The sequence below is a fragment of the Hippocampus bargibanti genome, linkage group LG13 (assembly GCF_051943395.1).
Source record: "Hippocampus bargibanti isolate YZ-2025 linkage group LG13, ASM5194339v1, whole genome shotgun sequence".
Taxonomy (NCBI): Eukaryota; Metazoa; Chordata; class Actinopteri; order Syngnathiformes; family Syngnathidae; genus Hippocampus; species Hippocampus bargibanti.
The window spans coordinates 17668536-17695858 of NC_142746.1; the positions used below are offsets into that span (position 1 = coordinate 17668536).

The 27323-nt window shown below is 40.0% G+C and overlaps 3 protein-coding genes and 1 non-coding gene across 5 annotated transcripts; 2 read left to right on the forward strand and 2 right to left on the reverse strand.

The window, feature by feature from the left end:
* Nucleotides 1-512: 512 nt before the first annotated feature.
* On the reverse strand, nucleotides 513-810 carry LOC148889566 (signal recognition particle RNA). The gene has a single exon (XR_016117027.1).
* Nucleotides 811-1451: 641 nt separating this feature from the next.
* Nucleotides 1452-4055, reverse strand: dnajc12 (DnaJ heat shock protein family (Hsp40) member C12). Its single transcript, XM_089012264.1, has 5 exons — nucleotides 3686-4055; nucleotides 2927-3005; nucleotides 2627-2766; nucleotides 2408-2552; nucleotides 1452-2044 (listed from the first exon to the last, which is right to left on the reverse strand). Exons 1-5 carry the CDS (start codon nucleotides 3761-3763, stop codon nucleotides 1962-1964), a joined length of 525 nt encoding a protein of 174 aa, XP_088868390.1. The 5' UTR covers nucleotides 3764-4055; the 3' UTR covers nucleotides 1452-1961.
* Nucleotides 4056-4228: 173 nt separating this feature from the next.
* On the forward strand, nucleotides 4229-12101 carry sirt1 (sirtuin 1). Its single transcript, XM_089012261.1, has 9 exons — nucleotides 4229-4711; nucleotides 5148-5270; nucleotides 5371-5606; nucleotides 6108-6260; nucleotides 6359-6506; nucleotides 6602-6681; nucleotides 7736-7919; nucleotides 8820-9332; nucleotides 11014-12101. Exons 1-9 carry the CDS (start codon nucleotides 4363-4365, stop codon nucleotides 11292-11294), a joined length of 2067 nt encoding a protein of 688 aa, XP_088868387.1. The 5' UTR covers nucleotides 4229-4362; the 3' UTR covers nucleotides 11295-12101.
* A 1833-nt stretch (nucleotides 12102-13934) lies between these two features.
* On the forward strand, nucleotides 13935-20052 carry cacul1 (CDK2 associated cullin domain 1). 2 transcript variants are annotated; one of them, XM_089012619.1, is made up of 8 exons: nucleotides 13935-14701; nucleotides 14802-14928; nucleotides 15616-15718; nucleotides 16086-16181; nucleotides 16249-16351; nucleotides 17364-17453; nucleotides 18939-19077; nucleotides 19550-20052. In XM_089012619.1, exons 1-8 carry the CDS (start codon nucleotides 14299-14301, stop codon nucleotides 19587-19589), a joined length of 1101 nt encoding a protein of 366 aa, XP_088868745.1. In that variant the 5' UTR covers nucleotides 13935-14298; the 3' UTR covers nucleotides 19590-20052. The 2 variants fall into 2 exon arrangements, with proteins under 2 accessions (XP_088868745.1, XP_088868746.1); XM_089012620.1 differs by having other exon boundaries at nucleotides 14805-14928.
* Nucleotides 20053-27323: the final 7271 nt, after the last annotated feature.

Below are 27323 nucleotides of genomic sequence, written 5' to 3' on the forward strand. Positions count from 1 at the left end.
GAAATTCGGTTCTCAACCAAACTGAGCGCACCGCAATGCACCACTCGATTACCCTCCGCTTCCATATACCTGACGTCCTCGTGTCGTTCCTTCCTCATTGTAACCGGCGCGTTAGTATTGTTGAATAAAGTTGTTGTTTTTTTTTTACGAAAAAGCAGACGTGTTTGGTTGAGATCTCCGCAAATCGGACTGTTAGCCTCATGTAGCATTACATTCTGAGCAGACGTTTTAGTATTGTTGAATAAAGATAAATAAAGCAGTCGTGTTTGGTGAGGCGCTTCCTCGTGTAGCGTCCATTGTGAGCGGGCAGATTAGTATTGTTCAATAAAGATTTAAAAAAAAAGCAGTTGTCCGGATTTAGAACGGATTATTTTTTTTACGTTGATTATAATGGAAAGTCCTGTTTCGGTTTTTGAACCAATCGGTTTTCGAACAGGTTTCTGGAACGAATTATGGTCGTAAAACCGAGGTATAGCTGTATATATTTTTGGGGTAAAAGGAGACGAAATATAAAAAGACTGTGTCCCGCTTTATTGCCCAGGCTGCACTGCAGCGTCTATTCACAGGCGCGATCCCGCTACTGAACGGTACGGGGGCTTTGACCTGCTCCGTTTCCGACCTGGGCCGGTGCACCCCTCCTCAGACGACCTGGTGGCCTCGAGCTCCCCCGGGAGCACCATATCGATACCGATCTTAACGCGGACGCCCGTTCGACATAGCCCGCTGCAGCCCAGAACCCCCGAGCTCACACGGTCCGCCAGCCTTAGCCTCCCAGTCACTTGGATTACAGGTACGCGCCACGTACCCGGCGAGAAGTGTCGGGGCAGCAGTGATCTTGAAGTAAACGCTGTGACGTCACTTGAGCTTCAAGTAATGCTGTCGGCTCAACCATTTCACTTGCAGTGTAATGCAGTTGTTTTTTTTCATCTTCAACATTTTCACTGTTTTGTATCCCCTTTACGCTCTTCTTTTCCTCTCGTCTTTTGCCCTCAGGGGTCACCACAGCGAATCAGTGTCCTCCATCTGCAGAAGTTTGATTCGCATGTGTTTTGGCCAAGCTTTTACGTCGGATGCCCTTCTTGACACAACCCTCTGTATTTATCCGGGCTTGGGACCAGCACAATAAGACACTGGCTTGTGTCCCCTTTGTCGATACAGAACAAAACATCTCGATGAACTTAATGAAGATGCTCGATAATAAGCCCCCCGAACACGAAATGGTCATCGGTACAGTAACTGTGAGTATTTTTTTTTTGTTTCGTATTGACCCTGAAGGAAACACCAAATTTAAAGGCATACATGCTTTCGATTTATCAACTAAAATAATTTACAAAATGAGTACAGCAATAATAATGTTTCATTTTTCCTTAAGCAATGCTTATGTCATTCTAGGGGTGGTGGGCAGAAAAAAAAATGGGAATGTGTGCATTGAGAATGAGAAGACAGAGTAACACGCCCAAAATAGGACACATTTTAATAACCGCTTCTGTTGACACTGCTCTTGGTGAAGTACGCATCCATTTATAATCCAAACGGCTTCGTTGATCCTAAATTGTGTGTTACAATAGGTGAGTGACGGCCTATTCTATCTGATTTTGGGCAAGACACACTGGATTGGTCGATTGCAAGGCACATATAAATAAAAGTGCATTCATATTGTATTTACATGACATACATTTACAAAGGTAAAATAACAACACTTCAAATCAATGAATTGAATGTCATAGTGTATTTTATGTAGCTAAAACAATAACAATACTATGCTTATCAATTGCGCTCAATCATGTTGTGAATGTCAAATTGTGGATTTATCAACACAAAACCACAGCTGCAAACATCCATATGATTTGGTAAGCGTCCACATTTAACCAATCTACTTTACAGATAATGACATCACATCTTGACCATGTTCATAAATAATCTTACAAAAAGTAACAGGGGAAAAATATCCTGGACTGGATTCATATGTCATAATTACGGAACTTCTGCAGCAGACAAGATGGTGTGTCAGCAGTCCAGCGGAAACGACGATGCCAATAATCACCTAGGTAATCAGAGCAAAAAGTTAGTTTTATCAAAATTAAAAGCGCTCTTTCAATACTCCCAATAAGTTAGGGATATTGGGTGAAGTTTCATTTAATGTATATCCTTCTGTCCACTACCAAGTGAAATTGACCTTTTCTAAGCTTTTGAATAACACATCCAAATGTTTAATATTTCCATACATTTAGCACAAAAAGGTTCATATGGAAAACTTCACCCAGAAGAATGTCTTTTTCTGACCACCTGATTTGAAGGGCACATGATGTTTACAAAAAAAAAGAATGGAACTACATGACTTTAAATTAGTATGGGACTTTTATTATGATATACATGATATAAATGTGATTGAATGAAGAGGAATTACTTGAAAATTGCGTGTCTTCACTTGAGATAATCCCCGCTGCTTCTTGCTGACAATGAAAGTCTTCTGCATGGGATGTGATTGGTGTTTCTGCCTTTGCGGCCTCCACCATGGGTTCCTTCTTATTTCTCACAGCCCAATGCATTGACTGGAAAGATTTTTTAAAGTCCGATCATGATACCAATTTTCATCGCAAGCACATGACAGTAAAACATCACACACCATTTTTACAGAGTCTTTTAAGGCTTGCCAGTCATGGAATGGGATAGCAACTCCACTTCTCCTCCATAGATCATAGTTTTTTCTTTTGGCGTCATTGGTTAACACTTCTTTGGCTTCTTGTAGTTTTTGAAACTCTGCCACTGCCAGAAAGAAAATAAATACATCCTGTTATAATTGAGCTAATATTTAAAACATTAACAAATATGCTCAAGAAAAATATAATCATCTATAAGCACCTTTGTAATTAATATATTTATTTGAATTTTTAAAAAAATGTCATAGCCCTTTTAACAAACGTACCTGCATTGGGGTTGTCTTGATGTTTGTCTGGGTGGCATGCCCGAGCTCTGATCTTGTATTCATTAAGAATCTGTTCGGTCTGAAAAGAAATAAATACCTGAATTATGTGCATGTACTTGAAATTAGCACCATGAATTTCGATATCTGCCAACTGTCATGCACGCTCAATGCTACATAAAGGCAATATGTCTGTGTAAGCTCTCAGTCGTACAGGAGTGGTCCATCGATGAGAAGGAAGGAGGCGATCACGTCCGAAACCTTCACTTTTGTACAGATGACGGCTGAAGAAACCTTCTCATCGATAAAGGCAATATGGATTATGTTTTCCCAGATCTGTTAATGTTACAGCGCCATATAGGTCCAACATCAACAAACTATTCTAATGCGTTCAGTGTATACATTGGCAGAAGCTAACAATGTATGGTAGCGCTAATTTGTGCAACAGACAAATCCAAGTGAAGCTCTGCTTACCTTTTTGGTAAGCAGAGTTTACCAAAAGAGCAGTCCAGTAAGAAAGGCTTTTGGAATGTTCAACATTAAATATCTTGCCTTGCCAAAGTATTCAATTAAATTTACGTTGGCACGATTTGAAAAGCATTGCATTGTTTTTATTTGTGTTTATCACAACGTCCTATATAAAATGGAATTGAGTGTAGATTATATACTAACTCTGACTTTCATTTCTCATTTTCTCAAGATTTTGTATTGTGTTGCACAGCTCACCGTGCATTTATAATACATTTTCGGTAAATAACTTACCGATGATAACTCATCGCATCCTAATAAAGCATAATAGTCTTCCAAATCCTCGGGTCTGTAGTTCAAAACGGCCTCCATTCAACGATGTCACGATTCTTCGAAAGGAGCAGCTTGAAGATCTCTAACGCATGTTGCAAAACGAGCCTTTCCCGACGCTGCGCATTAGCCAGACGGCACGAATCGAACTGAATATATTTACTTTGCCTTTCGTGAATATTTCGGCTTCACAGATACTGTCGAGATCCATAAGCAACGGGAACCATGTGACGTATGATACATTGGTGTGACTCATCCCGGTTAACCGCACATGACGAATTTTAAAGGGACATACATGTAGATGACATAAACAAGAAAATACCTGGTACTATTTTGAGTTTGTGACACGTGTGGCTTGTTGATTTAAAAAAAACTGTCACGAAACAAGTCATACCTGTGCAAAAGCATAACATTCGCTGTACCTCACACACGTTTGCAGTCACATAATTTTATATTTTCCATCATTATAAATAATCTTATAGTACTTGAATGCATCATTTTTTTGTTATGGTTTCAGATTGGTGACGCATGACGTAAAACGTCTCTGCTACTACTGGAGAAGAGCACGTCACGTGATCAACGCAAATGAGCCAGCTGTCTGTCGGGGGAGGGATTCGCTCATTCCGCTCAGCGGTCTGAAGATGGCGGACGGAGAGAACATTCTGGGAACGGCCTTCTCGGGCGCCTCCGAAATGGACGAGCCTACCTCTAAAAAGTCGAAAATTACCCTAGCGACAAACCACGGCCTCAAAGTCACCGACGCCATTAAATTCACGTGCGTTTCTGGAGTCACGGAGAGTTGGGAGGCGGCGGCAAATTGTACGCAGGCAGCGGAGAGGGAAGCCAAACCGTCGTCGATGGCGGTCGAGCAGGCCCCAGGAGCGCAAGGCGGAGACAACAATGGCCTGGGACTTCTCGTCTCCGAGCCTTTTAAGTCCGCCGTGAAACCAGACGACAGCGCCGTGCTCGGGCCGTTCGAGTCCAATGCCGGTGAGTACTGAGGCGGACGTTTTTAACGCGTTAAGCGCCGTTCTCCGGCGGTTACACGTTTTCCCAAATTGAGCGCGGATTTGTTTTTAAACCCAATGAGAATAACTCACGTTTTTTCATCGACAATCAAACTGCACCCGGTGGCAGCCCTGTTTTCTGTTAATGGTGACACGTAACCGAGTAGAAAAGCTTCAATGGGAGATATTGGATGAGTTTTCATGAATGGACTTGTTCCCACGAGACACTGAACTTTGATGGCGACGTAGCGTTCGTTAGCTGGTATGAGTTCAGTCCTCACACCCACTTCCATGAGCCAAAGTTACCCTCCTAGCTTATTGTCGTGATCATATATAGAACCTAATGTTAACAGTCTGTGTACATTACTATTCGTTAAGTATATTCAGCCGTGTTACAGTTCTTGCAATTCTTCACACAGATCTCATTGGATGTATCGATCGAACCTCCAATGGCTTGGCTGTCACACCTGAGCATGTCACAGAGGAAGATGACAGATCCTCCCATGCCAGCTCCAGCGACTGGACACCACAACCACATATAGGTACCTGTGTGAATATAAGATGGACAATGACCTTACTGTCCTCTATCGTGGATTTTATGAAAACCCTTGATCCATGCTAAGACGTTATCTTCTGGGCCAGGTTCCTACAGTTTCATCCAGCAGCACATCAGGGAAACCGACCCAAGGGCTATCCTGAGGGAGTTGCTGCCTGAGACTGTGCTCCCACCGGATTTAGATGACATGACACTGTGGCAGATCATCATCAACATCTCAGAACCTCCTAAACGAAAAAAACGGAAGGATATTAACACATTGGAAGATGTGGTCAGGCTACTACATGAAAGTAAAAGGATTCTGGTGCTGACTGGTGCCGGGGTACGTCCCTCTTAATATAGTTTTCCAATGTACGATGATCCCCTGTTTGGTGTGGTGGATATAAGGGGTGTTTCACAAAAGATAGATACTTTATTGTATGTATTTTTAGCTTATGTGAAATCATACGTTTTTAATTTTAGTTGGTTGTAATGTGCAACATCAGTACCAAGAGTTTAGTTAGCTACTGACCTGTCAACAACCCTGAGACTCGAGGGGAAAATGTATCCTTTGGATTTGTAATCATATCTTTTTTTTTTTTTTTTTAGGCCTCCCTTCACATGTTTTGTCGTCATCTTTATTATTTTACTGGAAAAAAGAACTTCACTATATTAATGCTAACATAAAAATATAATGTGAAAGACCATACATGTGTTGAGAGATTGATACTAATGTCTTAGTCATTGGAAAACTTTATAGTGGCACTGTGAAAAATATACCACGGTCTAGTGGGACTTTTTCTGTGATTTTATTTAAGTTAAAAATTCCCTGTGCTTCATTCAGGTGTCTGTTTCATGTGGAATACCAGATTTTCGCTCCAGAGATGGGATTTACGCCCGTCTTGCTGTTGATTTTCCTGATCTTCCAGACCCACAAGCTATGTTTGATATCGAGTACTTCCAAAGAGACCCAAGGCCATTTTTCAAGTTTGCTAAGGTTTGCTTCATGTATGTTTCTTCTTACAAAGCCAGTGCAGGAGTGACGCGTGTGACAACTTTGCTTGGAAGTTCTCAGTGCATCGTCTTTTGTCACAGGAGATCTACCCGGGTCAGTTCCAGCCTTCGCCCTGTCATAAATTCATATCTATGATGGACAAGCAAGGCAAGCTACTGCGCAACTACACACAAAATATTGATACATTAGAACAAGTGGCTGGAGTTCAGCGAATTATCCAGTGTCATGGTAAGTGGCAACATGAACTGTGACGGCTCAAGATTATTTTTGAGAAGGAATATACATCTTCAAAAAAAACCAACAATAAATCATGATTCTTTCAGGGTCGTTTGCAACTGCTTCCTGTCTCATCTGTAAATACAAAGTGGATTGCGAAGCTATAAGGGAAGACATCTTTAGCCAGGTATGTAATAATAATAATAATAACACATTTATTTTATTTATAAGCGCCTTTCAAAGGTCTCAAGGACACTTCGCAGTCACAAAGCAGAGACATAAATAAAACCACAGATTAAAATTATAAAAAGAATACATTAAAACTATACAGAGATTTTAAATGATTTTGGTGAGTTTTGAGATGGGATTTGAAAGTGGGATTGAAAATCAATATCGCGGATGTTGGGGGGACGAGAGTTCCAGAATTTGTACCGTATTTTCCGGTGTATAAGGCGCACCAGAGTATAAGGCGGATATCCCCCAGTTTTAAATGTATTTTTGATGAATAAAAAATAGCTTGCATGCTTATCACTGATTCTCATAAAAAAAAAATCTAAGTACCATATTTTCTGGTGCATAAGGCGCACCCTTAACAAATGGTGTATTTTCAAACATTTTCCATAGATAAGGCGCAACGGACTATAAGGCGCAGCTTCAATGAATGAAAAAAAAGTTTTCCAAATGCAATATATAAATAGATAAAAGTTTTCCAAAAATATAAGGAACACCACATTACAGTATAAGGCGCTACAGTAGAGGCTGGGGTTACGCACTACTTCTTTTACGATGGGAAATGGAGTCGGTGGCTGCTGATCGTAGTTGCGAGATCTGTTGTGGCGCAATATTACTTCGCGTATAAGCCGTATAAGGCGCATGGTCATGTTTTGAAGAAAATCAATGCTTTTGGGTGCGGCGTATTCACCGGAAAATACGGTGGTTGTATATTGAGATTTATTGAAAGCTACATACAGGCTCTAAAGCTGTGGAAGCATTTTACTTCAGCCTATAACACAATCACATCAGCGTTGATCTTTATTAATTACTCTACCGGTAATTGGTTGGTGAGTCATTCAATTTATTGTGCATATCAAAACTATATGACGAGGCGATGAAGTATTGACAAGACCTGGTTTCACAGTTCTAACGACCCATCAAAGGAAATTGTACCTATTATGCGGCCCGTGAACTGCTGCAACGCACTCTTTGGAATTCTGAAATTAATTATAAAATTCTGCTTTCAGCGGGTGCCCCACTGCCCTCGGTGTCCAGATATTCCTTTAGCAATAATGAAACCAGACATCGTCTTCTTTGGAGAAAATCTTCCAGAAATGTTTCACAGAGCCATGAAGCAGGACAAGGATGAGGTGGATCTTCTGATAGTTATCGGCTCGTCGCTGAAAGTCCGACCGGTCGCCCTCATCCCAAGTATGTTCATGCCCAAAATCTTAAAGGACAACCGACACCATTTTTTGTTTCCTAACTGACATCAGAAAAACGTTTTATAGCATCTAAAATACCCAAAACATGCAGGCTGATATTTTTAGTCAAATGCAAAACACCAATAAAAATGAGTTAAAGTGTCCCAAAACTACTTCAAAATGACCTCGGAGATGCCGAGTTTCGGAAGGTCGCGCCCCTTTGTTCGTGACGTCACGCCAGGACGTCTTGCCTTGCGCTAGTCTAGAATCAAAACAATGGCTTCATATTCGGAGAAGATGCTTTCTTGTTACTCATCCAGTTATCAATATTCAAAGAGCTTTGAAGAGGAAAGCATAAATGTTTGCAATCGATTAAAGAAGTCCTCCTGTATCGATTCAAGCCATCAGGCCTCCAATGTAGCGTCCCAGAAAATGCACAAGATGGCGCCCAAGCCCCGTTGGAAATGGGCTGATTTGTCTGCTGGGAATTTGTGTCAACTAGTATCAAATAGTAGTCTTGGTGTAACACACAATGATTCACAATCGCGTTATTTAATTGTTTTTCCTTTTAATTTCGCCATCAACACGGATCAACACAAAGTTTTCAGACCAAACAAAGTACCCAAAATGTGTTGTGTGTCGCTTTCTCGGTCAGGGGCGTTCCTTTAGTGACGTCACATCCGGCATCGTCATCAACTCGAAAACATATAATATTATAATATTCAGCGTGAGTTTTAAAACGTAAAATATAGTTATATGCAGTGGAATCTTTGTAAAATACGCTCAGTAGAAGTCATTTCAAGTGATTTTACAAATTATGGACACAACTTGTCCGGAGGTGTCGGTTGTCCTTTAAATTTAATGGTGCGCAAATGTATTCAGCAGCTTTTCTTGCCACCCTATCCAGACTCCATTCCTCATGAAGTGCCTCAAGTCTTGATCAATCGGGAGCAGCTCCCTCACCTCAACTTTGACGTGGAGCTCCTGGGCGACTGCGACGTCATCGTCAATGAGCTTTGTCATCGATTGGGCGGGGATTTTGAGCAGCTTTGCTACAACACTGTAAGACTCACCGAGATCACGGAGAAACCCCCTCGGTTACCAGAGCAGCCACCGTGCGAGGCCTTGTCCGACGACGGAACGCCAGAGGAGCCAAATCATCACAGTACAGACTCTGTCCAAAAGGCTTCACCGCCAAGTCCGACTGTCGCGGAAAGGGATGGTCACGTTGCGCCTTCGGAACCTTGTCCCGACACTCAATGTCCCAGCGAAGGGAACGCAGAGCCAAACCAGCTATCGGTCAAAGACGCAAGTAAAGAAGAGAGCATGGAACAAAGGAGCCAATCTTCCCACCAGGAATTTCGCAGACGATGCTGGATGAATCGCGTCAGTCAAAGTCCAATCAGCAAGCGCCTGGACAGTAAGTATCCACCTGTGGACAGATCGCTGCTGTCTAAATTTTCACCCCTCTTTTCCACTTAGTGTATTTTCCGGTGTATAAGGCACATCCAAAAGCCTTGATTTTTTTTTTTCTAAAGACGACCCTGCGCCTTATACGAAGGTGCGCCTTATATGTGCAGTCACATTGAGCCACAACAGGTCTTGTAGCTACTGTCAGCAGCCAGACTCCATAGAGCAAATGGGGCGCAACCCGCAGCCTCAACCTTATAATGTGGGGTGCCTTATATTTGGAAAACATGTATATTATATTTGGAAAACTTCATTCACTGAAGGTGCGCCTTATAGTCTGGTGCGCCTTATAAATGGAAAAAGTTTGAAAATGCACCATTCGTTGGGGGTGAGCCTTATACTCTGGTGCGCCTTATACACTTGAAAATATGGAACCTTGCATGCGAGAAACAATGTTACTGTACTAAAATTGAAAACATTATATATTCATATTTTATTTTGAAAACTTTTTTCATTCATTGGCGGTGCACCTTATACTCTGCTGCACGTTATACAGCAGAAAATACAGTACTTTTTTTAATAAGACCTCAGTGATAAGTGTTTGCATGCAAGCTATTTTTCATTCTGCAAAAATACATTTAAAACCGGGTGATATCCTGATACAATTGTTTTCTCTTCTCATAAAGTGTGATACGGATTAGGGGGAGGAGGCGATGTCATTGATAATTATTATCAGTATTTTGTATTGGTCGATTTGATTTCTAAGCGCCTTTCAAAACTCTCAAGGTCACTTTACAGTCACAGGATCCGTTTTTCTGTGGGTGAGCAGCGGCACTCAACCTGGAACTAACTCAAATAGATAGAAAGCTAGCTAGCTAAGAGTTAGCTAATAATCACTCAACCCGGAACTAACTCAAATAGATAGAAAGCTAGCTAGCTAAGAGTTAGCTAATAATCACTCAACCCGGAAGTAACTTTAATAGATAGAAAGCGAGCTAGCTAGCCAAGAGTTAGCTAATGATTTAGCTAATTGTTTACACACGCCACATCAAAAAATATCACTGCAAATGTTCACATGGAGTGGAGAATGTCATAAGGTTTCACAACAAAAGATTTGAAAATGACAACACCGACTTTTTATAATAATAATAAAGAACGTTACTGTGCCGATGACGATTTTGTGTTTGGGAGCCTTTTACTGTGCGAGTTGCTTGTTCTGTAGCCACAAAGGGACATAAATCTTCTTGTGCCGGTCCCAAGCCCAGAAAAATACAGAGGGTTGTGTCAGGAAGGGCATCCGTCGTAAAAGCTTGGCAGAAACAAACACGCAGATCAAACCTCTGAAGATAGAGGACACTGATTTTCCCATTGAAGGGAAAAGCCGAAAGGAAAAGAACAAGATTTTGTATTGGTCAATGTAGGATTTAGGATTATCTTTCGTTTCTTTTGTTTTTGTTTTTTTACATTATTGAAAAGAAAATCAAATAGAAAGGTGAGACAAAACTGGAACATAATTGGCACATCATATCTGGATGATAAATACAAACGTGAAGCATAGCAAGACATGAACAATGTCCCGACTATGAAACGTGGAGGAGGTTTGGTTACGTTCTGAGTTTGCTTTTGGTACATTTCTCACCGGGTCAAACAAAGAACATGCCTATTGAATGGATTATGCTTGTGACCAACAGTGGGCCAATACCTGTTTCAAGCACCACATCACTACATCTTCCACGGGGCGGAGGTTTACTCAGATTCTGAGGAGGAGACGTCGAGCTCGTGCGAAGAAAGCGACAGCGAGGAGTCGGAATGCAGCGGCGATGAAGGAGGAGAGGTCAGCGAGCCGGAGGAAGCCGACGGAGACGCCTGCCTCAGAGACGCAATACAAGACACTTTGGCCAATGAAGCCACATCAAGTTTGCAGACAAACAGTACGGTTGAACAAACTCACTGCACCACACAACACCTTTAAACTACCTAGTTGACAAAGCACTCGTCATTTTATATATATTTATATGTGTATATATTTATATATATACATATAAAGTGTCTGTTCCATATATTTTTGATTCATCAGCCTATCGTTTTTCATAAATTGTGTGGCAATTTATGTGAATATGGAACAACCTATAGTCACATGCATTGTTGGAAGCATATTACACTTGCTACTTACTGAATACAACCGGTTGCCATCTTTGTTTTTTGTTTCATGTTTGGGAATGCATTCGTTCATCTACTGCAACCTCTGACAAAAGACAGCAATTCAAGCTTTAAGGCATGACTTTCTCATCATCAGTCTATAATGTGACATGAACTGTGATCTTTTGTGATTTTTTTTTGTCACAGTAGCATGAACATTTTAGTCAAATGCCTGGCGAAGACGAACAAGCCCTTCCGATGTCTTACTTGAACATTTTGGTGAACCTGAACACAAACAGTTCGATTCTGGTCTTTCATAAGGGTAAATGCAGCAGATAACAGTCCTCTTTAAGTTGAAACCAAAGAACACTTCATCAACTTGATCTGATTTCCATATAAGTTATATATATATATATTACTCATATCAACGGAGTCTTGGAAAGAGATTATTGAAAAAGGTAGTTTCTTCAGATGTGGCAGCTACTTTTTATGGTCAAGCCTCTTATTTTTATACTCAGCTTTGAGACATACTCTGCCAAGGGTAGATGACGGTCTTTCTGTACAAAGTTGTCCTTTGTTTTATTGCAATGCCTTATAATGTTCACTAAAATTTGAAAAAAAAAGAAAAAAAACAACAGCATCTTCATGAAACCGATTGTTGCTCTTATTTTTCATGAAATGTAATAATAATAATAATAATAATAATAGAACTCTTCCTGATAGCCTGCTGAATGTTAACATGTTGATTGGCTGATCAGATTTACAGTACAGTGATATCTCGGTTTACGAACACCTTGGCTTACGAACTTTTCGGTTTACGAACGTTACATTTATGAAAATTTTACCTTGGCATACGAACTTTACCTTGGCATACAAACTTTTTTTTTACACGGAGCTGCCTCAATGAGTGATGTGTTGTTCGCGAACAAGCCCGTTCTTCTAACAACAAAATGGCAGCCGACTGTTTTTGTCCTCTACTCCCCGCCCCCAGTCTACGGTTGAAGCCACGTGATTGGTCAAGAATGCAGCTGTGAGGGGAAGGGGGGTTTAAACATTAAAGAGACAGGCAGACGACAGTGAGAGTTTCAACTTTGATTGTTCAAAGGCAGAGAGTAGACTGAAAGGTTAAAATATCAACCAGGCTCCACAAACAACCCGCACAAGCCATCTGTACACTCGCAAAAAGCTAGCAACCCAGCTAAACAGAACACAATTGATGAGGAACTGGATACAATTATCACAGAGAAAGCACCTAGAAAGGATCGTTCCTCAAGATGGTGAAAGGTTACATTCCTCAAGTGTTTAATGCTGATGAAACCGGCCACTCCATTCCATCAAGCCATCAACGACCATCACAAAGGTAAATAAAATGACTTTATTATAAAGTACAGTTTATTTCTTTAATTATAATACCATAGCACATTTACTATACATAAAATAAGGTATATAGTTTTAAGGCCTAGAAAATTAGAAAGTAGAAAATTATGTTCTCTGGGAACGGATTATTCTCATTTTAATGGTTTTTCTATGGAAAATTAATTTTTGGGATACACACTTTTCGCCTTACACACTGTCTGGGAACCAATTAAGTTTGTAAGCCAATGTATCACTACATATATTTGAGCCTCGTGCCAACTTCATACACATGCTAATTCAGTCAGTGGTTGAAGTGGTGCCACTATTTGTTACTTCTGGGGTTCTCAGTAAAAATAATGAAAAACAAGGGCTCACTCACTTTTTTCCACAGTTCTAACTTTCCCCAAATTACATTTTTTTTCCTCAGACCTAATGGGGTCAAATTGCCACAATATCAACATATAATGTACGTAAAATAAAGGACTATTGGGCTCCCGTTGTGAAGCTAAACGCCAGTCTCCAAGAAAGTGCATCTCATTTATGTTTACAATATTGTCTTCACTTAATTTCAGGCAAATGACTGCGTTTGACTGATTTTGGGTTACGGTCTAATGAACAGTTTCATTATTTACATACAACAAAACCCGCAAAAGGGAAACTTCAGTGGTGTCGAAGAAACAAAAAAAAAAACGATGCAAGTATCTATGCAGTGTGAGGACACTTCCGATAATAAACTGTACCCAATAGCAGGGTTTTAAATAAGGCACTCCCAAAAATATATACCCCCCATTTTCTCACTAACTTCCATCGGCGTCTCAGCTCATTTTCTTTTATCATATACTCTATTTATAAAATAGTTTGTTGCCGTCTATGTGTCGTTCGCGAACGACCTGACTCTTGAAGACGGCTCTTTGAAGTTAACGATTGGGATCGGCTCTTAATATGGAGTTGCTTGAGGATCTAACGCCCCTCCCCCTTCGGTTGAATCTGCACGTGATTGGTTAAAAGACAGGGGGCGGGTTATATATACAACACGCGCGCACACACATGAAAGATGCTTCCCTTTCCCCGCCTTTTTTTGTGACGTAAAATCACGTGGTTTATATTCCGCCAGACAAATCAATGCTCCTCAGACGCCGGAAAAAGGACAAATCCAGTTAGTTGAATGTGTAAGTAAAACAAATAGATAAATAAAACAAAAATGTCGTCCACACGCCAAGGCATGTGTCTGACAAATGTTGTCAGTGGTCATGCGCCGTCTCGTCGTTGGTTATCGCATAAATGACGTGACGAAGAAGAACGTCACGACAACGTCGTGAAAAATGTTGTCATCGATAACGCCAAGCTGAAAACAGATGCTTGATTTTGGTGAAAAGATTTATTCAGCCGTCACTGACGAAGCTCTTCAAAGAAGTGCAGATGACGACTGAAGAGACATTTTCATCGATTGACCACTCCTGTACGACTGAGAGCCTACACAAATGCTTGATTTTGCAATTGTGTTTATCGCAAGTACAGCTTTAAATGCCAAGGCTCGGCTCACGGCGACAGTTGGAATGGAAACTATGGAAGATGACAGCTCGGACGTAAACGATGACCACAATCATAACTATTGTGCGGGCAGCAGCGGTGGAGTCAAGACCTGTTCAAGCAGACAACTAAGCGAGGTAAAGACGCTACACCCTGCTATCAGCTTAACCGGACAAGGAAAGGAAGTGGAGTCAGCTCGGATAAGTTTACTCTGCCGAAACGCGTCTGGTTCCGAGTTCGTGGACTCAGACTCCGGCAGCGAATGCAGCGAAGTCGGTGGCGAGACCGAATGCGCGACGCCGGCCGCCGCCTCTACTCAAGACAATTTCACGCTCGACTCGTCTTCAAAATTCCGTAAGTTGACGTGCTCCTATACACTTAACACGGTCATAATAAAACACGCCCTAAGGTAAAATTGCGATGGTAAAACGGAAATGTCCGTCTTCCTTTCTAGTAGTAAATACCATGGCTGTGGAGGACTACCGTAACAACCACTGGCCAAACCTGGAGAAGGCAATTGAGCGCCTCCTCATTTTCAATCCCACGGACCACATCTCTGTTTCGTATGCTCAGATATACAGGTATTTTTTTAATACACCTGTCAACATGCTCGACACCGTGACCTGACTAACGGCTCAATTTTTCCTTACTGAGAAAAAAACATACGCGTGCTAATATTTCATTGCGCAATTTTATTAACAAAATTTACATGTAAACATTAATACTTTTAACAAGTTACAACATATTTCTAGCAATAATCAAGTATGTTCTTTTTTGTAGAGCATTATTGTAGAGAATTTGAATTTGTGTTCTTATATCAATGATATTACGGCGAAAAAAAACACGGTAAAATGTTTAATTTAACTGATTTCGAAATAAAATTACACTTGACCGGAACGTTTCTTCTCGGAGCTTATGTTTCTTCTCGAGATTTTTCGCACGGACTTGTTTTCTCGGCGGTCGACTTCGCTTTTTGCAAGTCGCGATATTTGTTATAATTAACATTACTGCAACATTTAATGACGAAAACACGGAATCGAAAACATCTCAAAGTTATATTTAACAATTATTGCGTTTCCAATACAAACTTTCTTGTGCAAAAATCGGACAGAATACAGCAAAATACGACCGGTTGACAGGTATGGACTTGACCACTTGATGTTGTGTAAAGTAACTTGGTGTATGAATGATAATCTTCGCATTGAAATAGTAATATCAATGATCTAACTGGTAAATATAGCTCTTGTGTCTTTTGCTTATTTTTACAGTTACGTCTACAAGTGTGTTTTCCAGCAACACTCCGAGCTGCTCTACAATGACCTTAAATCCAAAATAGTAAATCATCTCCAACGAGTATTCATTGATCTGAACGTAAGCTAAGCTTAATTTTGTATACAAATACAGTACGGTAGTCTCTGAAGTAAAATAAGGCAATAAACAAGCATGTATGCCCCTTCATATGACTGTGTGATTGGTGAGATATTAGAATTTTCAAAAGGAAAATATAAATGTGCACACAATTTGCGGCATTCTTGTTACGGAATTATTAAAGGAAATAATCACAGTTAAAAAAAGGCAAAACATGCACCAGTGTTAATAACAAGGGTCAAGGGTTTTTTTTAAAAAAAGCAGGAGTGCAAGTTAACCAGTATAATGACCACTCTGCATTTTACAGTTTTGGATTTTTAGCAGATCTAAATGCGAGGTTACAACATGTCACAGTTTTTCTTCTTTTTAGGCCGTCCCACTTGAAAACCTGATTGAAAGTTTCAACACAGCCCTGACGCAGTACATTGCATCCCTTCAGTGTATTGTTCCAGTATTTATGTATTTGGTAAGTCACTTTTAAATGCGATATGGAAGTATATTTTATGCGGCTTTCTCATGCGGATTGTTTTTAGAACAAGTTCTACATCGAATCAAAGCTTCACCGTGACCTGAAAGAGGATCTGATGAGCTTGTTTGCTGATCACGTCGCAGAGAAATATGTCAACACACTCATGTGTGAGTACCTTTGCTCTTATTAATGTCACTGGCAAAACATCCCTACAATATGTTGAATGAAATTGTTTTATGAAATGAATTCATTTTTTTTTATGTTCATAAAAAAACATTCAACCAGATTTAGCTTTGAAAGGTTCTGCAAAGAGGAATTGGATTACCCTTTATTTGTCTCGTAGTGGAGAAATTTACATTTCACAGCAACAAAGTTATGAAGGTAAGAGGAAAGGAAAGGAAGAAGTAGAAAAACAAAATACAGAGAGCTGCTGGAAAGGCAGCCATTCTTGCGACGCCATTTTGAAGTCAAAAGAAAAAAAAATGACAACACAAAGACACAAACATTCAATCTTAAGCACTTTCTGCACCCTCTTTGTTGTATGAAGCAGTTCTAGATGAAAGAGGAGAGGATCAAAGTGTCCTTTTCATCAATGGATCAAGGACGTTGTGGTGAAATGTGCCTTTATTAGTCTCACAGTGGAGAATTTTACATATAAAAGCAGCAAAGTGATGAAAGGAAGAGGAAATGATTGAAAGAAAGAAGAAGAAAAACAAAATACAGGAGCTGCTGTAAAGGCAGCCACTCTCGCGGCGCCATCTTGAAGTCAAAAACAGCAACAAAAAAACTAAATAACAAAGAATGTGACACAACACAAGACACAGACAGTCGTTCTATCATAAGCACTTTCTGCACCCTCTTTGTTGCATGAAACAGTTTGAGATGAAATAGTAGAGGATCAAAGCGTCCTTTTCACCAGTGGATTCGATACGTCACGGTGGAATGTGCACGTCTGCTACAAGCTCAATGTTGAAAGCAAACACGAAGCTGTAGCATGATGAAAAGAAATGGTCTCCCATCTCCTGCCCCACGTAAATCCGCTTCAATTCCAAGCAGCGGCAGTTCCAAATACATCCACATGTGACTCAAGCAAAGTTTTTCAAACGCTGCTTTCAACTGGTCATTATTTAGGCAAAGAAAGATTTTTTTTTTGTCACTTCTCAAGCCTTTTTCTTGCAGCTCTTCTCATAAAAGCTCACGCGGTGCCCTTTGAAGTACAGCCGTCAACCATGGCCAGTGTGGTCAAAGGCCTCTACAGCCTCCGACCAGGTGTGTCACTGCAAAGCTAAAATAAATAACCCGTATTTCCAGAACTTAGGGGGTGACCTCCGAAATTAACTCATTCACTGCCATTCACAAATTTATTCGGGAATTGAAAATATGACAGAGCGCCATTCCCAAATGTGTGGGGTTTTTTTTGGGTGCTGATAAAGCGCTGGCCGTGACCTCTGGCAATGTTTTTTTTTTTCTTTTCCACAAGGGGCACCATTTCCCTTTTTTCCATGTTAGCGCTTTGTTCCAGCTTCAGCTATTGTTAATGCGCTATATAAACCAATATGTATTTATTGCATTGTATTTCGGACAGCTGCCCTCATTTCAAGCTCAGATAACTCCAGACCCATATAACTTAGGAATTAACTTTTTTTTCCTGATGAAAGAAGAGTGTTAGGTTTGTTACGCTGCATTGAATATTTATGTAGTAATAATAATAATAATACATTTCATTTCTCAGTGCCTTTCAAAACTCTCAAGGTCACTTTACAGTCACAGGATCAGTTTTTCTGTGGGTGAGCAGCGGCAGCCAGACTCGCTAGCGTTCACACAACCGGGAATAACTCAAATAGATCAAGTTAGCTAGCTCGCTGATAGGTAACTAATAGATAGCAAGCTAGTTAGACGGCTAATAGATATAGCTAGTTAGTTAGACGGCTAATAGATAGCAAATAGATAGCTAGCTAGGTAGCTAGCAACGGTGACCCCGTTCAACCGGGAGTAACTCAAATAGATCAAGTTAGCTAGTCAGCTAATGGATAACTAATTGATAGCAAGCTAGCTAGTTAGACAGCTAATAGTTAGCAAATAGATAGCTAGCTAGGTAGCCAGCAACGGTGACCCCGTTCAACCGGGAGTAACTCAAATCGATCAAGTTAGCTAGTCAGCTAATAGATAACTAATTGATAGCAAGCTAGCTAGTTAGACAGCTAATAGCTAGCTAGCTAGGTAGCCAGCAACGGTGACCCCGTTCAACCGGGAGTAACTCAAATAGATCAAGTTAGCTAGTTAGCTAATAGATAACTAATTGATAGCAAGCTAGCTAGTTAGACAGCTAATAGTTAGCAAATAGATAGCTAGCTAGGTAGCCAGCAACGGTGACCCCGTTCAACCGGGAGTAACTCAAATAGATCAAGTTAGCTAGCTAGCTAATAGATGACTAATAGCTAGGTAGCTAGTTAGACAGCTAATTGATAGCAAATAGATAGCCTGCTAGGTAGCCAAAACTCAATATTCTGCGAGGTCCTGGAATTCCAGTGACAATGACAAAAACCCTGGCACTGAAGCGGACACATTTTTGCACATATCTGGCTGTGAATGAGTTAATAATAAGTCCGTTTGGGTAAGACGATAACTTGTTTGTGAACCGAAACAGTTTGTGTTTTACTAACTTTGGTTGTAGAGATGGAAAAACACGATTATACATCATATTTAACTTTTAAAATGTCTGATTTTTATTCCTCTCCCTTTTTTTTTTTACAGAGTGGGCTCAGTTGGCGCCTGCTGTCTTCTCTGACTTTATTCCTCAAATCAACCCTCCCGCTATGGAGTCTCTGTTGTTGGATTACGCTGCTCATGACCAGAAGCTACAGATGGAGCTTTCACTGAACGGCTTTCCACGGTTAGTTTGTCTTGAAATGCTCAGTGTCAATGTGACGTGTACCATTTTTTTCCCCTCCCCAACCATCTGTTTCCAAGTTGGGCGGCCCATTGGTCCAGTGGTTAGTGCGTAGACCACACAGTGCAGAGGTACCGGGTTCAATTCCACCTGTGGTCTCCCTGGGCCTACGTGGGTTTCCTCCCCCATTCCAAAAACGCGTCAGTTTTGATTGAAAGCGCAAAATTGTCCATAGGTGCGAGTGTGAGCGTGGATCAAAAAAACACACTGGTATTTCAATAATGGTGAGGACTTTTTTCACCCACCGTTTTCCTTATTTATCACAAAATTGAACGCTTTTAGGTGCAACTTAGTGTGGAAAACACAGTAGTTGTTGACCTGGTTCATCCAATCATTCAGTAAATGTAAGGAATGAGAAAAATAAGATGAAATCCATAAAGATGAGGACTTACCTGTGTTTCTTTTTGTTTTTCAGTGGTGATCAGTCTCGCAAGAGGGCCAACGATGAATCCTGATTGGAAGATGTTCACATTTCCACTTATTTGGTTTTTAGTTCCAATGGGTGGTGAATGTCTCCTAAATTTCTGGACTGTTATGTGGGCTCCGTGAGTAACAGCACATGAACAGTGTGTGTTCCTGCGCCTCCCACCTGCTGATACAAGAGAAACTTCGCCGAACATCAGTGTCACCGATCACTGCAGTGTGAGCAAGACCTGTGCAAGGCGCACCCAATGAATGGTGTATTTTTAAACATCTTGATGAAAATGAAGGCTTTTGGGTGTGCCTTATTCACCGGAAAATATGGTGTGTATCTGTGTGTGTTTGGATAATAAGTCACTTTGTGTCAATTACACTGTTTTAATTGTAATCTAGGAATGAAATGTAAATCATTTTTATGTCATTCGTATGTAAACATGGGAATGTGATGATTTTTTTTTGTACGTGAAAAATCATTGTGACAAAAACCTTACAACCACCCATCTGTCCTCAGTTGTGTGTCTTTCAGTATTTTGTGAGTCCGAGACCATGACCATGTAAAGTAAGGCGTTTTCAGCCAGAAAAAAACGACCATGTATAGTAAGGTGTTTTTAGGCGAAAAAAACGACCATGTATAGTAAGGCGTTTTTAGGTGAAAAAAACGACCATGTATAGTAAGGTGTTTTTAGCCGAAAAAAACGACCATGTATAGTAAGGCGTTTTTAGCTGAAAAGAACGACCATGTGTAGTAAGGCGTTTTTAGGCGGAAAAAGTGACCATGTATAGTAAGGCGTTTTTAGCTGAAAAGAACGACCATGTGTAGTAAGGCGTTTTTAGCCGGAAAAGAACGACCATGTAGTAAGGCGTTTTTAGCCGAAAAAAACGACCATGTATAGTAAGGCGTTTTTAGCCGAAAAAAACGACCATGTATAGTAAGGCGTTTTTAGGCGAAAAAAACGACCATGTAAGGCGTTTTTAGGTGAAAAAAACAACCATGTATAGTAAGGCGTTTTTAGGCGGAAAAAGTGACCATGTATAGTAAGGCGTTTTTAGGTGAAAAAAACGACCATGTATAGTAAGGCGTTTTTAGGTGAAAAAAAACGACCATGTATAGTAAGGCGTTTTTAGCCGAAAAAAACGACCATGTGTAGTAAGGCGTTTTTAGGCGAAAAAAACGACCATGTACAGTAAGGCGTTTTTAGGCGGAAAAAGTGACCATGTATAGTAAGGCGTTTTTAGCTGAAAAGAACGACCATGTGTAGTAAGGCGTTTTTAGCCGGAAAAGAACGACCATGTAGTAAGGCGTTTTTAGCCGAAAAAAACGACCATGTATAGTAAGGCATTTTTAGCCGAAAAAAACGACCATGTATAGTAAGGCGTTTTTAGGCGAAAAAAACGACCATGTAAGGCGTTTTTAGGTGAAAAAAACAACCATGTATAGTAAGGCGTTTTTAGGCGGAAAAAGTGACCATGTATAGTAAGGCGTTTTTAGGTGAAAAAAACGACCATGTATAGTAAGGCGTTTTTAGGTGAAAAAAAACGACCATGTATAGTAAGGCGTTTTTAGCCGAAAAAAACGACCATGTGTAGTAAGGCGTTTTTAGGCGAAAAAAACGACCATGTACAGTAAGGCGTTTTTAGGCGGAAAAAGTGACCATGTATAGTAAGGCGTTTTTAGCTGAAAAGAACGACCATGTGTAGTAAGGCGTTTTTAGCCGGAAAAGAACGACCATGTAGTAAGGCGTTTTTAGCCGAAAAAAACGACCATGTATAGTAAGGCATTTTTAGCCGAAAAAAACGACCATGTATAGTAAGGCGTTTTTAGCCGAAAAGAACGACCATGTATAGTCAGGCGTTTTTAGCCGAAAAAAACGACCATGTATAGTAAGGCGTTTTTAGCCGAAAAAAACGACCATGTATAGTAAGGCGTTTTTAGCCGAAAAAAACGACCATGTATAGTCGGGCGTTTTGAGGTGAAAAAAATGACCATGTATAGTAAGGTGTTTTTAGCCGAAAAAAACGACCATGTAAGGCGTTTTTAGGTGAAAAAAACAACCATGTATAGTAAGGCGTTTTTAGGCGGAAAAAGTGACCATGTATAGTAAGGCGTTTTTAGGTGAAAAAAACGACCATGTATAGTAAGGCGTTTTTAGGTGAAAAAAAACGACCATGTATAGTAAGGCGTTTTTAGCCGAAAAAAACGACCATGTGTAGTAAGGCGTTTTTAGGCGAAAAAAACGACCATGTACAGTAAGGCGTTTTTAGGCGGAAAAAGTGACCATGTATAGTAAGGCGTTTTTAGCTGAAAAGAACGACCATGTGTAGTAAGGCGTTTTTAGCCGGAAAAGAACGACCATGTAGTAAGGCGTTTTTAGCCGAAAAAAACGACCATGTATAGTAAGGCGTTTTTAGCGGAAAAAAACGACCATGTATAGTAAGGCGTTTTTAGCCGAAAAGAACGACCATGTATAGTCAGGCGTTTTTAGCCGAAAAAAACGACCATGTATAGTAAGGCGTTTTTAGCCGAAAAAAACGACCATGTATAGTAAGGCGTTTTTAGCCGAAAAAAACGACCATGTATAGTAAGGCGTTTTTAGCCGAAAAAAACGACCATGTATAGTCGGGCGTTTTGAGGTGAAAAAAACGACCATGTATAGTAAGGCATTTTTAGCCGAAAAAACGACCATGTATAGTAAGGCGTTTTTAGCCGAAAAAAACGACCATGTATAGTAAGGCGTTTTTAGCCGAAAAAAACGACCATGTATAGTAAGGCGTTTTTAGCCGAAAAAAACGACCATGTATAGTCAGGCGTTTTTAGCCAAAAAAAACGACCATGTATAGTAAGCCGTTTTTAGGTGAAAAAAACGACCATGTATAGTAAGGCGTTTTTAGCCGAAAAAAAACGACCATGTATAGTAAGGCGTTTTTAGCCGAAAAAAACGACCATGTATAGTCAGGCGTTTTGAGGTGAAAAAAACGACCATGTATAGTAAGGTGTTTTTAGGTGAAAAAAAAACGACCATGTATAGTAAGGCGTTTTTAGGCGAAAAAAACGACCATGTATAGTCAGGCGTTTTTAGCCGAAAAGAACGACCATGTATAGTAAGGTGTTTTTAGCTGGAAAAAAACGACCATGTATAGTAAGGCGTTTTTAGCCGAAAAGAACGACCATGTATAGTAAGGCGTTTTTAGGCGAAAAAAACGACCATGTATAGTAAGGCGTTTTTAGGTGAAAAAAACGACCATGTATAGTAAGGCGTTTTTAGCTGAAAAGAACGACCATGTATAGTAAGGCGTTTTTAGCCGAAAAAACGACCATGTATAGTAAGCCGTTTTTAGCTGGAAAAAAACGACCATGTATAGTACGGCGTTTTTAGCCGAAAAAACGACCATGTATAGTAAGCCGTTTTTAGGTGAAAAAAACGACCATGTATAGTAAGGCGTTTTTAGCTGAAAAGAACGACCATGTATAGTAAGGCGTTTTTAGCCGAAAAAACGACCATGTATAGTAAGCCGTTTTTAGCTGGAAAAAAACGACCATGTATAGTACGGCGTTTTTAGCCGAAAAAACGACCATGTATAGTAAGGTGTTTTTAGGCGAAAAAAACGACCATGGATAGTAAGGTGTTTTTAGGCAAAAAAAAACGACCATGTATAGTAAGCCGTTTTTAGCTGAAAAGAACGACCATAAAGTATAGTAAGGCGTTTTTAGCCGAAAAAAAACGCCCATGTATAGTAAGGCGGTTTTAGCCGAAAAGAACGACCATGTATAGTAAGGCGTTTTGAGGTGAAAAAAACGACCATGTATAGTAAGGCGTTTTTAGGCGGAAAAAGTGACCATGTATAGTAAGGCGTTTTTAGCTGAAAAGAACGACCATGTATAGTAAGGCGTTTTTAGCCGGAAAAAACGCCCATGTATAGTAAGGCGGTTTTAGCCGAAAAGAACGACCATGTATAGTAAGGCGTTTTGAGGTGAAAAAAACGACCATGTATAGTCAGGCGTTTTTAGCCGGAAAAAAACGCCCATGTATAGTAAGGCGTTTTTAGCCGAAAAGAACGACCATGTATAGTAAGGCGTTTTTAGCTGGAAAAAAACGACCATGTATAGTCAGGCGTTTTTAGCCGGAAAAAAACGCCCATGTATAGTAAGGCGTTTTTAGCCGAAAAGAACGACCATGTATAGTAAGGCGTTTTTAGGGGGAAAAAAAACGACCATGTATAGTAAGGTGTTTTTAGGAGAAAAAAACGACCATGTATAGTAAGGCGTTTTTAGCCGAAAAAAACGACCATGTATAGTAAGGCGTTTTTAGCTGAAAAGAACGACCATGTATAGTAAGGCGTTTTTAGCCGAAAAAAAACGACCATGTATAGTCAGGCGTTTTGAGGTGAAAAAAACGACCATGTATAGTAAGGTGTTTTTAGGTGAAAAAAAAACGACCATGTATAGTAAGCCGTTTTTAGGTGAAAAAAACGACCATGTATAGTAAGGCGTTTTTAGCTGAAAAGAACGACCATGTATAGTAAGGCGTTTTTAGCCGAAAAAACGACCATGTATAGTAAGCCGTTTTTAGCTGGAAAAAAACGACCATGTATAGTACGGCGTTTTTAGCCGAAAAAACGACCATGTATAGTAAGGTGTTTTTAGGCGAAAAAAACGACCATGGATAGTAAGGTGTTTTTAGGCAAAAAAAAACGACCATGTATAGTAAGCCGTTTTTAGCTGAAAAGAACGACCATAAAGTATAGTAAGGCGTTTTTAGCCGAAAAAAAACGCCCATGTATAGTAAGGCGGTTTTAGCCGAAAAGAACGACCATGTATAGTAAGGCGTTTTGAGGTGAAAAAAACGACCATGTATAGTAAGGCGTTTTTAGGCGGAAAAAGTGACCATGTATAGTAAGGCGTTTTTAGCTGAAAAGAACGACCATGTATAGTAAGGCGTTTTTAGCCGGAAAAAACGCCCATGTATAGTAAGGCGGTTTTAGCCGAAAAGAACGACCATGTATAGTAAGGCGTTTTGAGGTGAAAAAAACGACCATGTATAGTCAGGCGTTTTTAGCCGGAAAAAAACGCCCATGTATAGTAAGGCGTTTTTAGCCGAAAAGAACGACCATGTATAGTAAGGCGTTTTTAGCTGGAAAAAAACGACCATGTATAGTCAGGCGTTTTTAGCCGGAAAAAAACGCCCATGTATAGTAAGGCGTTTTTAGCCGAAAAGAACGACCATGTATAGTAAGGCGTTTTTAGGGGGAAAAAAAACGACCATGTATAGTAAGGTGTTTTTAGGAGAAAAAAACGACCATGTATAGTAAGGCGTTTTTAGCCGAAAAAAACGACCATGTATAGTAAGGCGTTTTTAGCTGAAAAGAACGACCATGTATAGTCAGGCGTTTTTAGCCGAAAAAAACGACCATGTATAGTAAGGCGTTTTTAGGCGAAAAAAACGACCATGTATAGTAAGGCGTTTTTAGGTGAAAAAAACAACCATGTATAGTAAGGCGTTTTTAGGCGGAAAAAGTGACCATGTATAGTAAGGCGTTTTTAGCTGAAAAGAACGACCATGTATAGTAAGGCGTTTTTAGGTGAAAAAAACGACCATGTATAGTAAGGCGTTTTTAGCCGAAAAGAACAACCATGTATAGTAAGGTGTTTTTAGCTGGAAAAAAACGACCATGTATAGTAAGGCGTTTTTAGCCGAAAAGAACGACCATGTATAGTAAGGCGTTTTTAGGCGAAAAAAACGACCATGTAAGGCGTTTTTAGGTGAAAAAAACAACCATGTATAGTAAGGCGTTTTTAGGCGGAAAAAGTGACCATGTATAGTAAGGCGTTTTTAGGTGAAAAAAACGACCATGTATAGTAAGGCGTTTTTAGGTGAAAAAAAACGACCATGTATAGTAAGGCGTTTTTAGCCGAAAAAAACGACCATGTGTAGTAAGGCGTTTTTAGGCGAAAAAAACGACCATGTACAGTAAGGCGTTTTTAGGCGGAAAAAGTGACCATGTATAGTAAGGCGTTTTTAGCTGAAAAGAACGACCATGTGTAGTAAGGCGTTTTTAGCCGGAAAAGAACGACCATGTAGTAAGGCGTTTTTAGCCGAAAAAAACGACCATGTATAGTAAGGCGTTTTTAGCCGAAAAAAACGACCATGTATAGTAAGGCGTTTTTAGCCGAAAAGAACGACCATGTATAGTCAGGCGTTTTTAGCCGAAAAAAACGACCATGTATAGTAAGGCGTTTTTAGCCGAAAAAAACGACCATGTATAGTAAGGCGTTTTTAGCCGAAAAAAACGACCATGTATAGTAAGGCGTTTTTAGCCGAAAAAAACGACCATGTATAGTCGGGCGTTTTGAGGTGAAAAAAACGACCATGTATAGTAAGGCATTTTTAGCCGAAAAAACGACCATGTATAGTAAGGCGTTTTTAGCCGAAAAAAACGACCATGTATAGTAAGGCGTTTTTAGCCGAAAAAAACGACCATGTATAGTAAGGCGTTTTTAGCCGAAAAAAACGACCATGTATAGTCAGGCGTTTTTAGCCAAAAAAAACGACCATGTATAGTAAGCCGTTTTTAGGTGAAAAAAACGACCATGTATAGTAAGGCGTTTTTAGCCGAAAAAAACGACCATGTATAGTAAGGCGTTTTTAGCCGAAAAAAACGACCATGTATAGTCAGGCGTTTTGAGGTGAAAAAAACGACCATGTATAGTAAGGTGTTTTTAGGTGAAAAAAAAACGACCATGTATAGTAAGCCGTTTTTAGGTGAAAAAAACGACCATGTATAGTAAGGCGTTTTTAGCTGAAAAGAACGACCATGTATAGTAAGGCGTTTTTAGCCGAAAAAACGACCATGTATAGTAAGCCGTTTTTAGCTGGAAAAAAACGACCATGTATAGTAAGGCGTTTTTAGCCGAAAAAACGACCATGTATAGTAAGGTGTTTTTAGGCGAAAAAAACGACCATGGATAGTAAGGTGTTTTTAGGCAAAAAAAAACGACCATGTATAATAAGCCGTTTTTAGCTGAAAAGAACGACCATAAAGTATAGTAAGGCATTTTTAGCCGAAAAAAAACGCCCATGTATAGTAAGGCGGTTTTAGCCGAAAAGAACGACCATGTATAGTAAGGCGTTTTGAGGTGAAAAAAACGACCATGTATAGTAAGGCGTTTTTAGGCGGAAAAAGTGACCATGTATAGTAAGGCGTTTTTAGCTGAAAAGAACGACCATGTATAGTAAGGCGTTTTTAGCCGGAAAAAACGCCATGTATAGTAAGGCGGTTTTAGCCGAAAAGAACGACCATGTATAGTAAGGCGTTTTTAGGGGGAAAAAAAACGACCATGTATAGTAAGGTGTTTTTAGGAGAAAAAAACGACCATGTATAGTAAGGCGTTTTTAGCCGAAAAAAACGACCATGTATAGTAAGGCGTTTTTAGCTGAAAAGAACGACCATGTATAGTCAGGCGTTTTTAGCCGAAAAAAACGACCATGTATAGTAAGGCGTTTTTAGGCGAAAAAAACAACCATGTATAGTAAGGCGTTTTTAGGTGAAAAAAACAACCATGTATAGTAAGGCGTTTTTAGGCGGAAAAAGTGACCATGTATAGTAAGGCGTTTTTAGCTGAAAAGAACGACCATGTATAGTAAGGCGTTTTTAGGTGAAAAAAACGACCATGTATAGTAAGGCGTTTTTAGGCGAAAAAAACGACCATGTATAGTCAGGCGTTTTTAGCCGAAAAGAACGACCATGTATAGTAAGGTGTTTTTAGCTGGAAA

Bases quoted from the DNA above. Each gene is read 5' to 3' on its own strand.
- dnajc12 (XM_089012264.1), bottom strand. From the start codon at position 3,763: ATGGAGGCCGTTTTGAACTACAGACCCGAGGATTTGGAAGACTATTAT. The intron at 3,006-3,685 runs GTAAGTTATTTA...ATTTCTTTTCAG, and splicing joins GATGCGATGAGTTATCATCG to ACCGAACAGATTCTTAATGA. The intron at 2,553-2,626 runs GTGTGTGATGTT...AAATCTTTCCAG, and splicing joins TAAAAGACTCTGTAAAAATG to TCAATGCATTGGGCTGTGAG.
- sirt1 (XM_089012261.1), top strand. From the start codon at position 4,363: ATGGCGGACGGAGAGAACATTCTGGGAACGGCCTTCTCGGGCGCCTCC. The intron at 6,261-6,358 runs GTTTGCTTCATG...CTTTTGTCACAG, and splicing joins CATTTTTCAAGTTTGCTAAG to GAGATCTACCCGGGTCAGTT. The intron at 7,920-8,819 runs GTATGTTCATGC...CACCCTATCCAG, and splicing joins ACCGGTCGCCCTCATCCCAA to ACTCCATTCCTCATGAAGTG.
- cacul1 (XM_089012619.1), top strand. From the start codon at position 14,299: ATGCTTGATTTTGCAATTGTGTTTATCGCAAGTACAGCTTTAAATGCC. The intron at 16,182-16,248 runs GTAAGTCACTTT...GATTGTTTTTAG, and splicing joins TTCCAGTATTTATGTATTTG to AACAAGTTCTACATCGAATC. The intron at 19,078-19,549 runs GTTAGTTTGTCT...TTTGTTTTTCAG, and splicing joins TCACTGAACGGCTTTCCACG to TGGTGATCAGTCTCGCAAGA.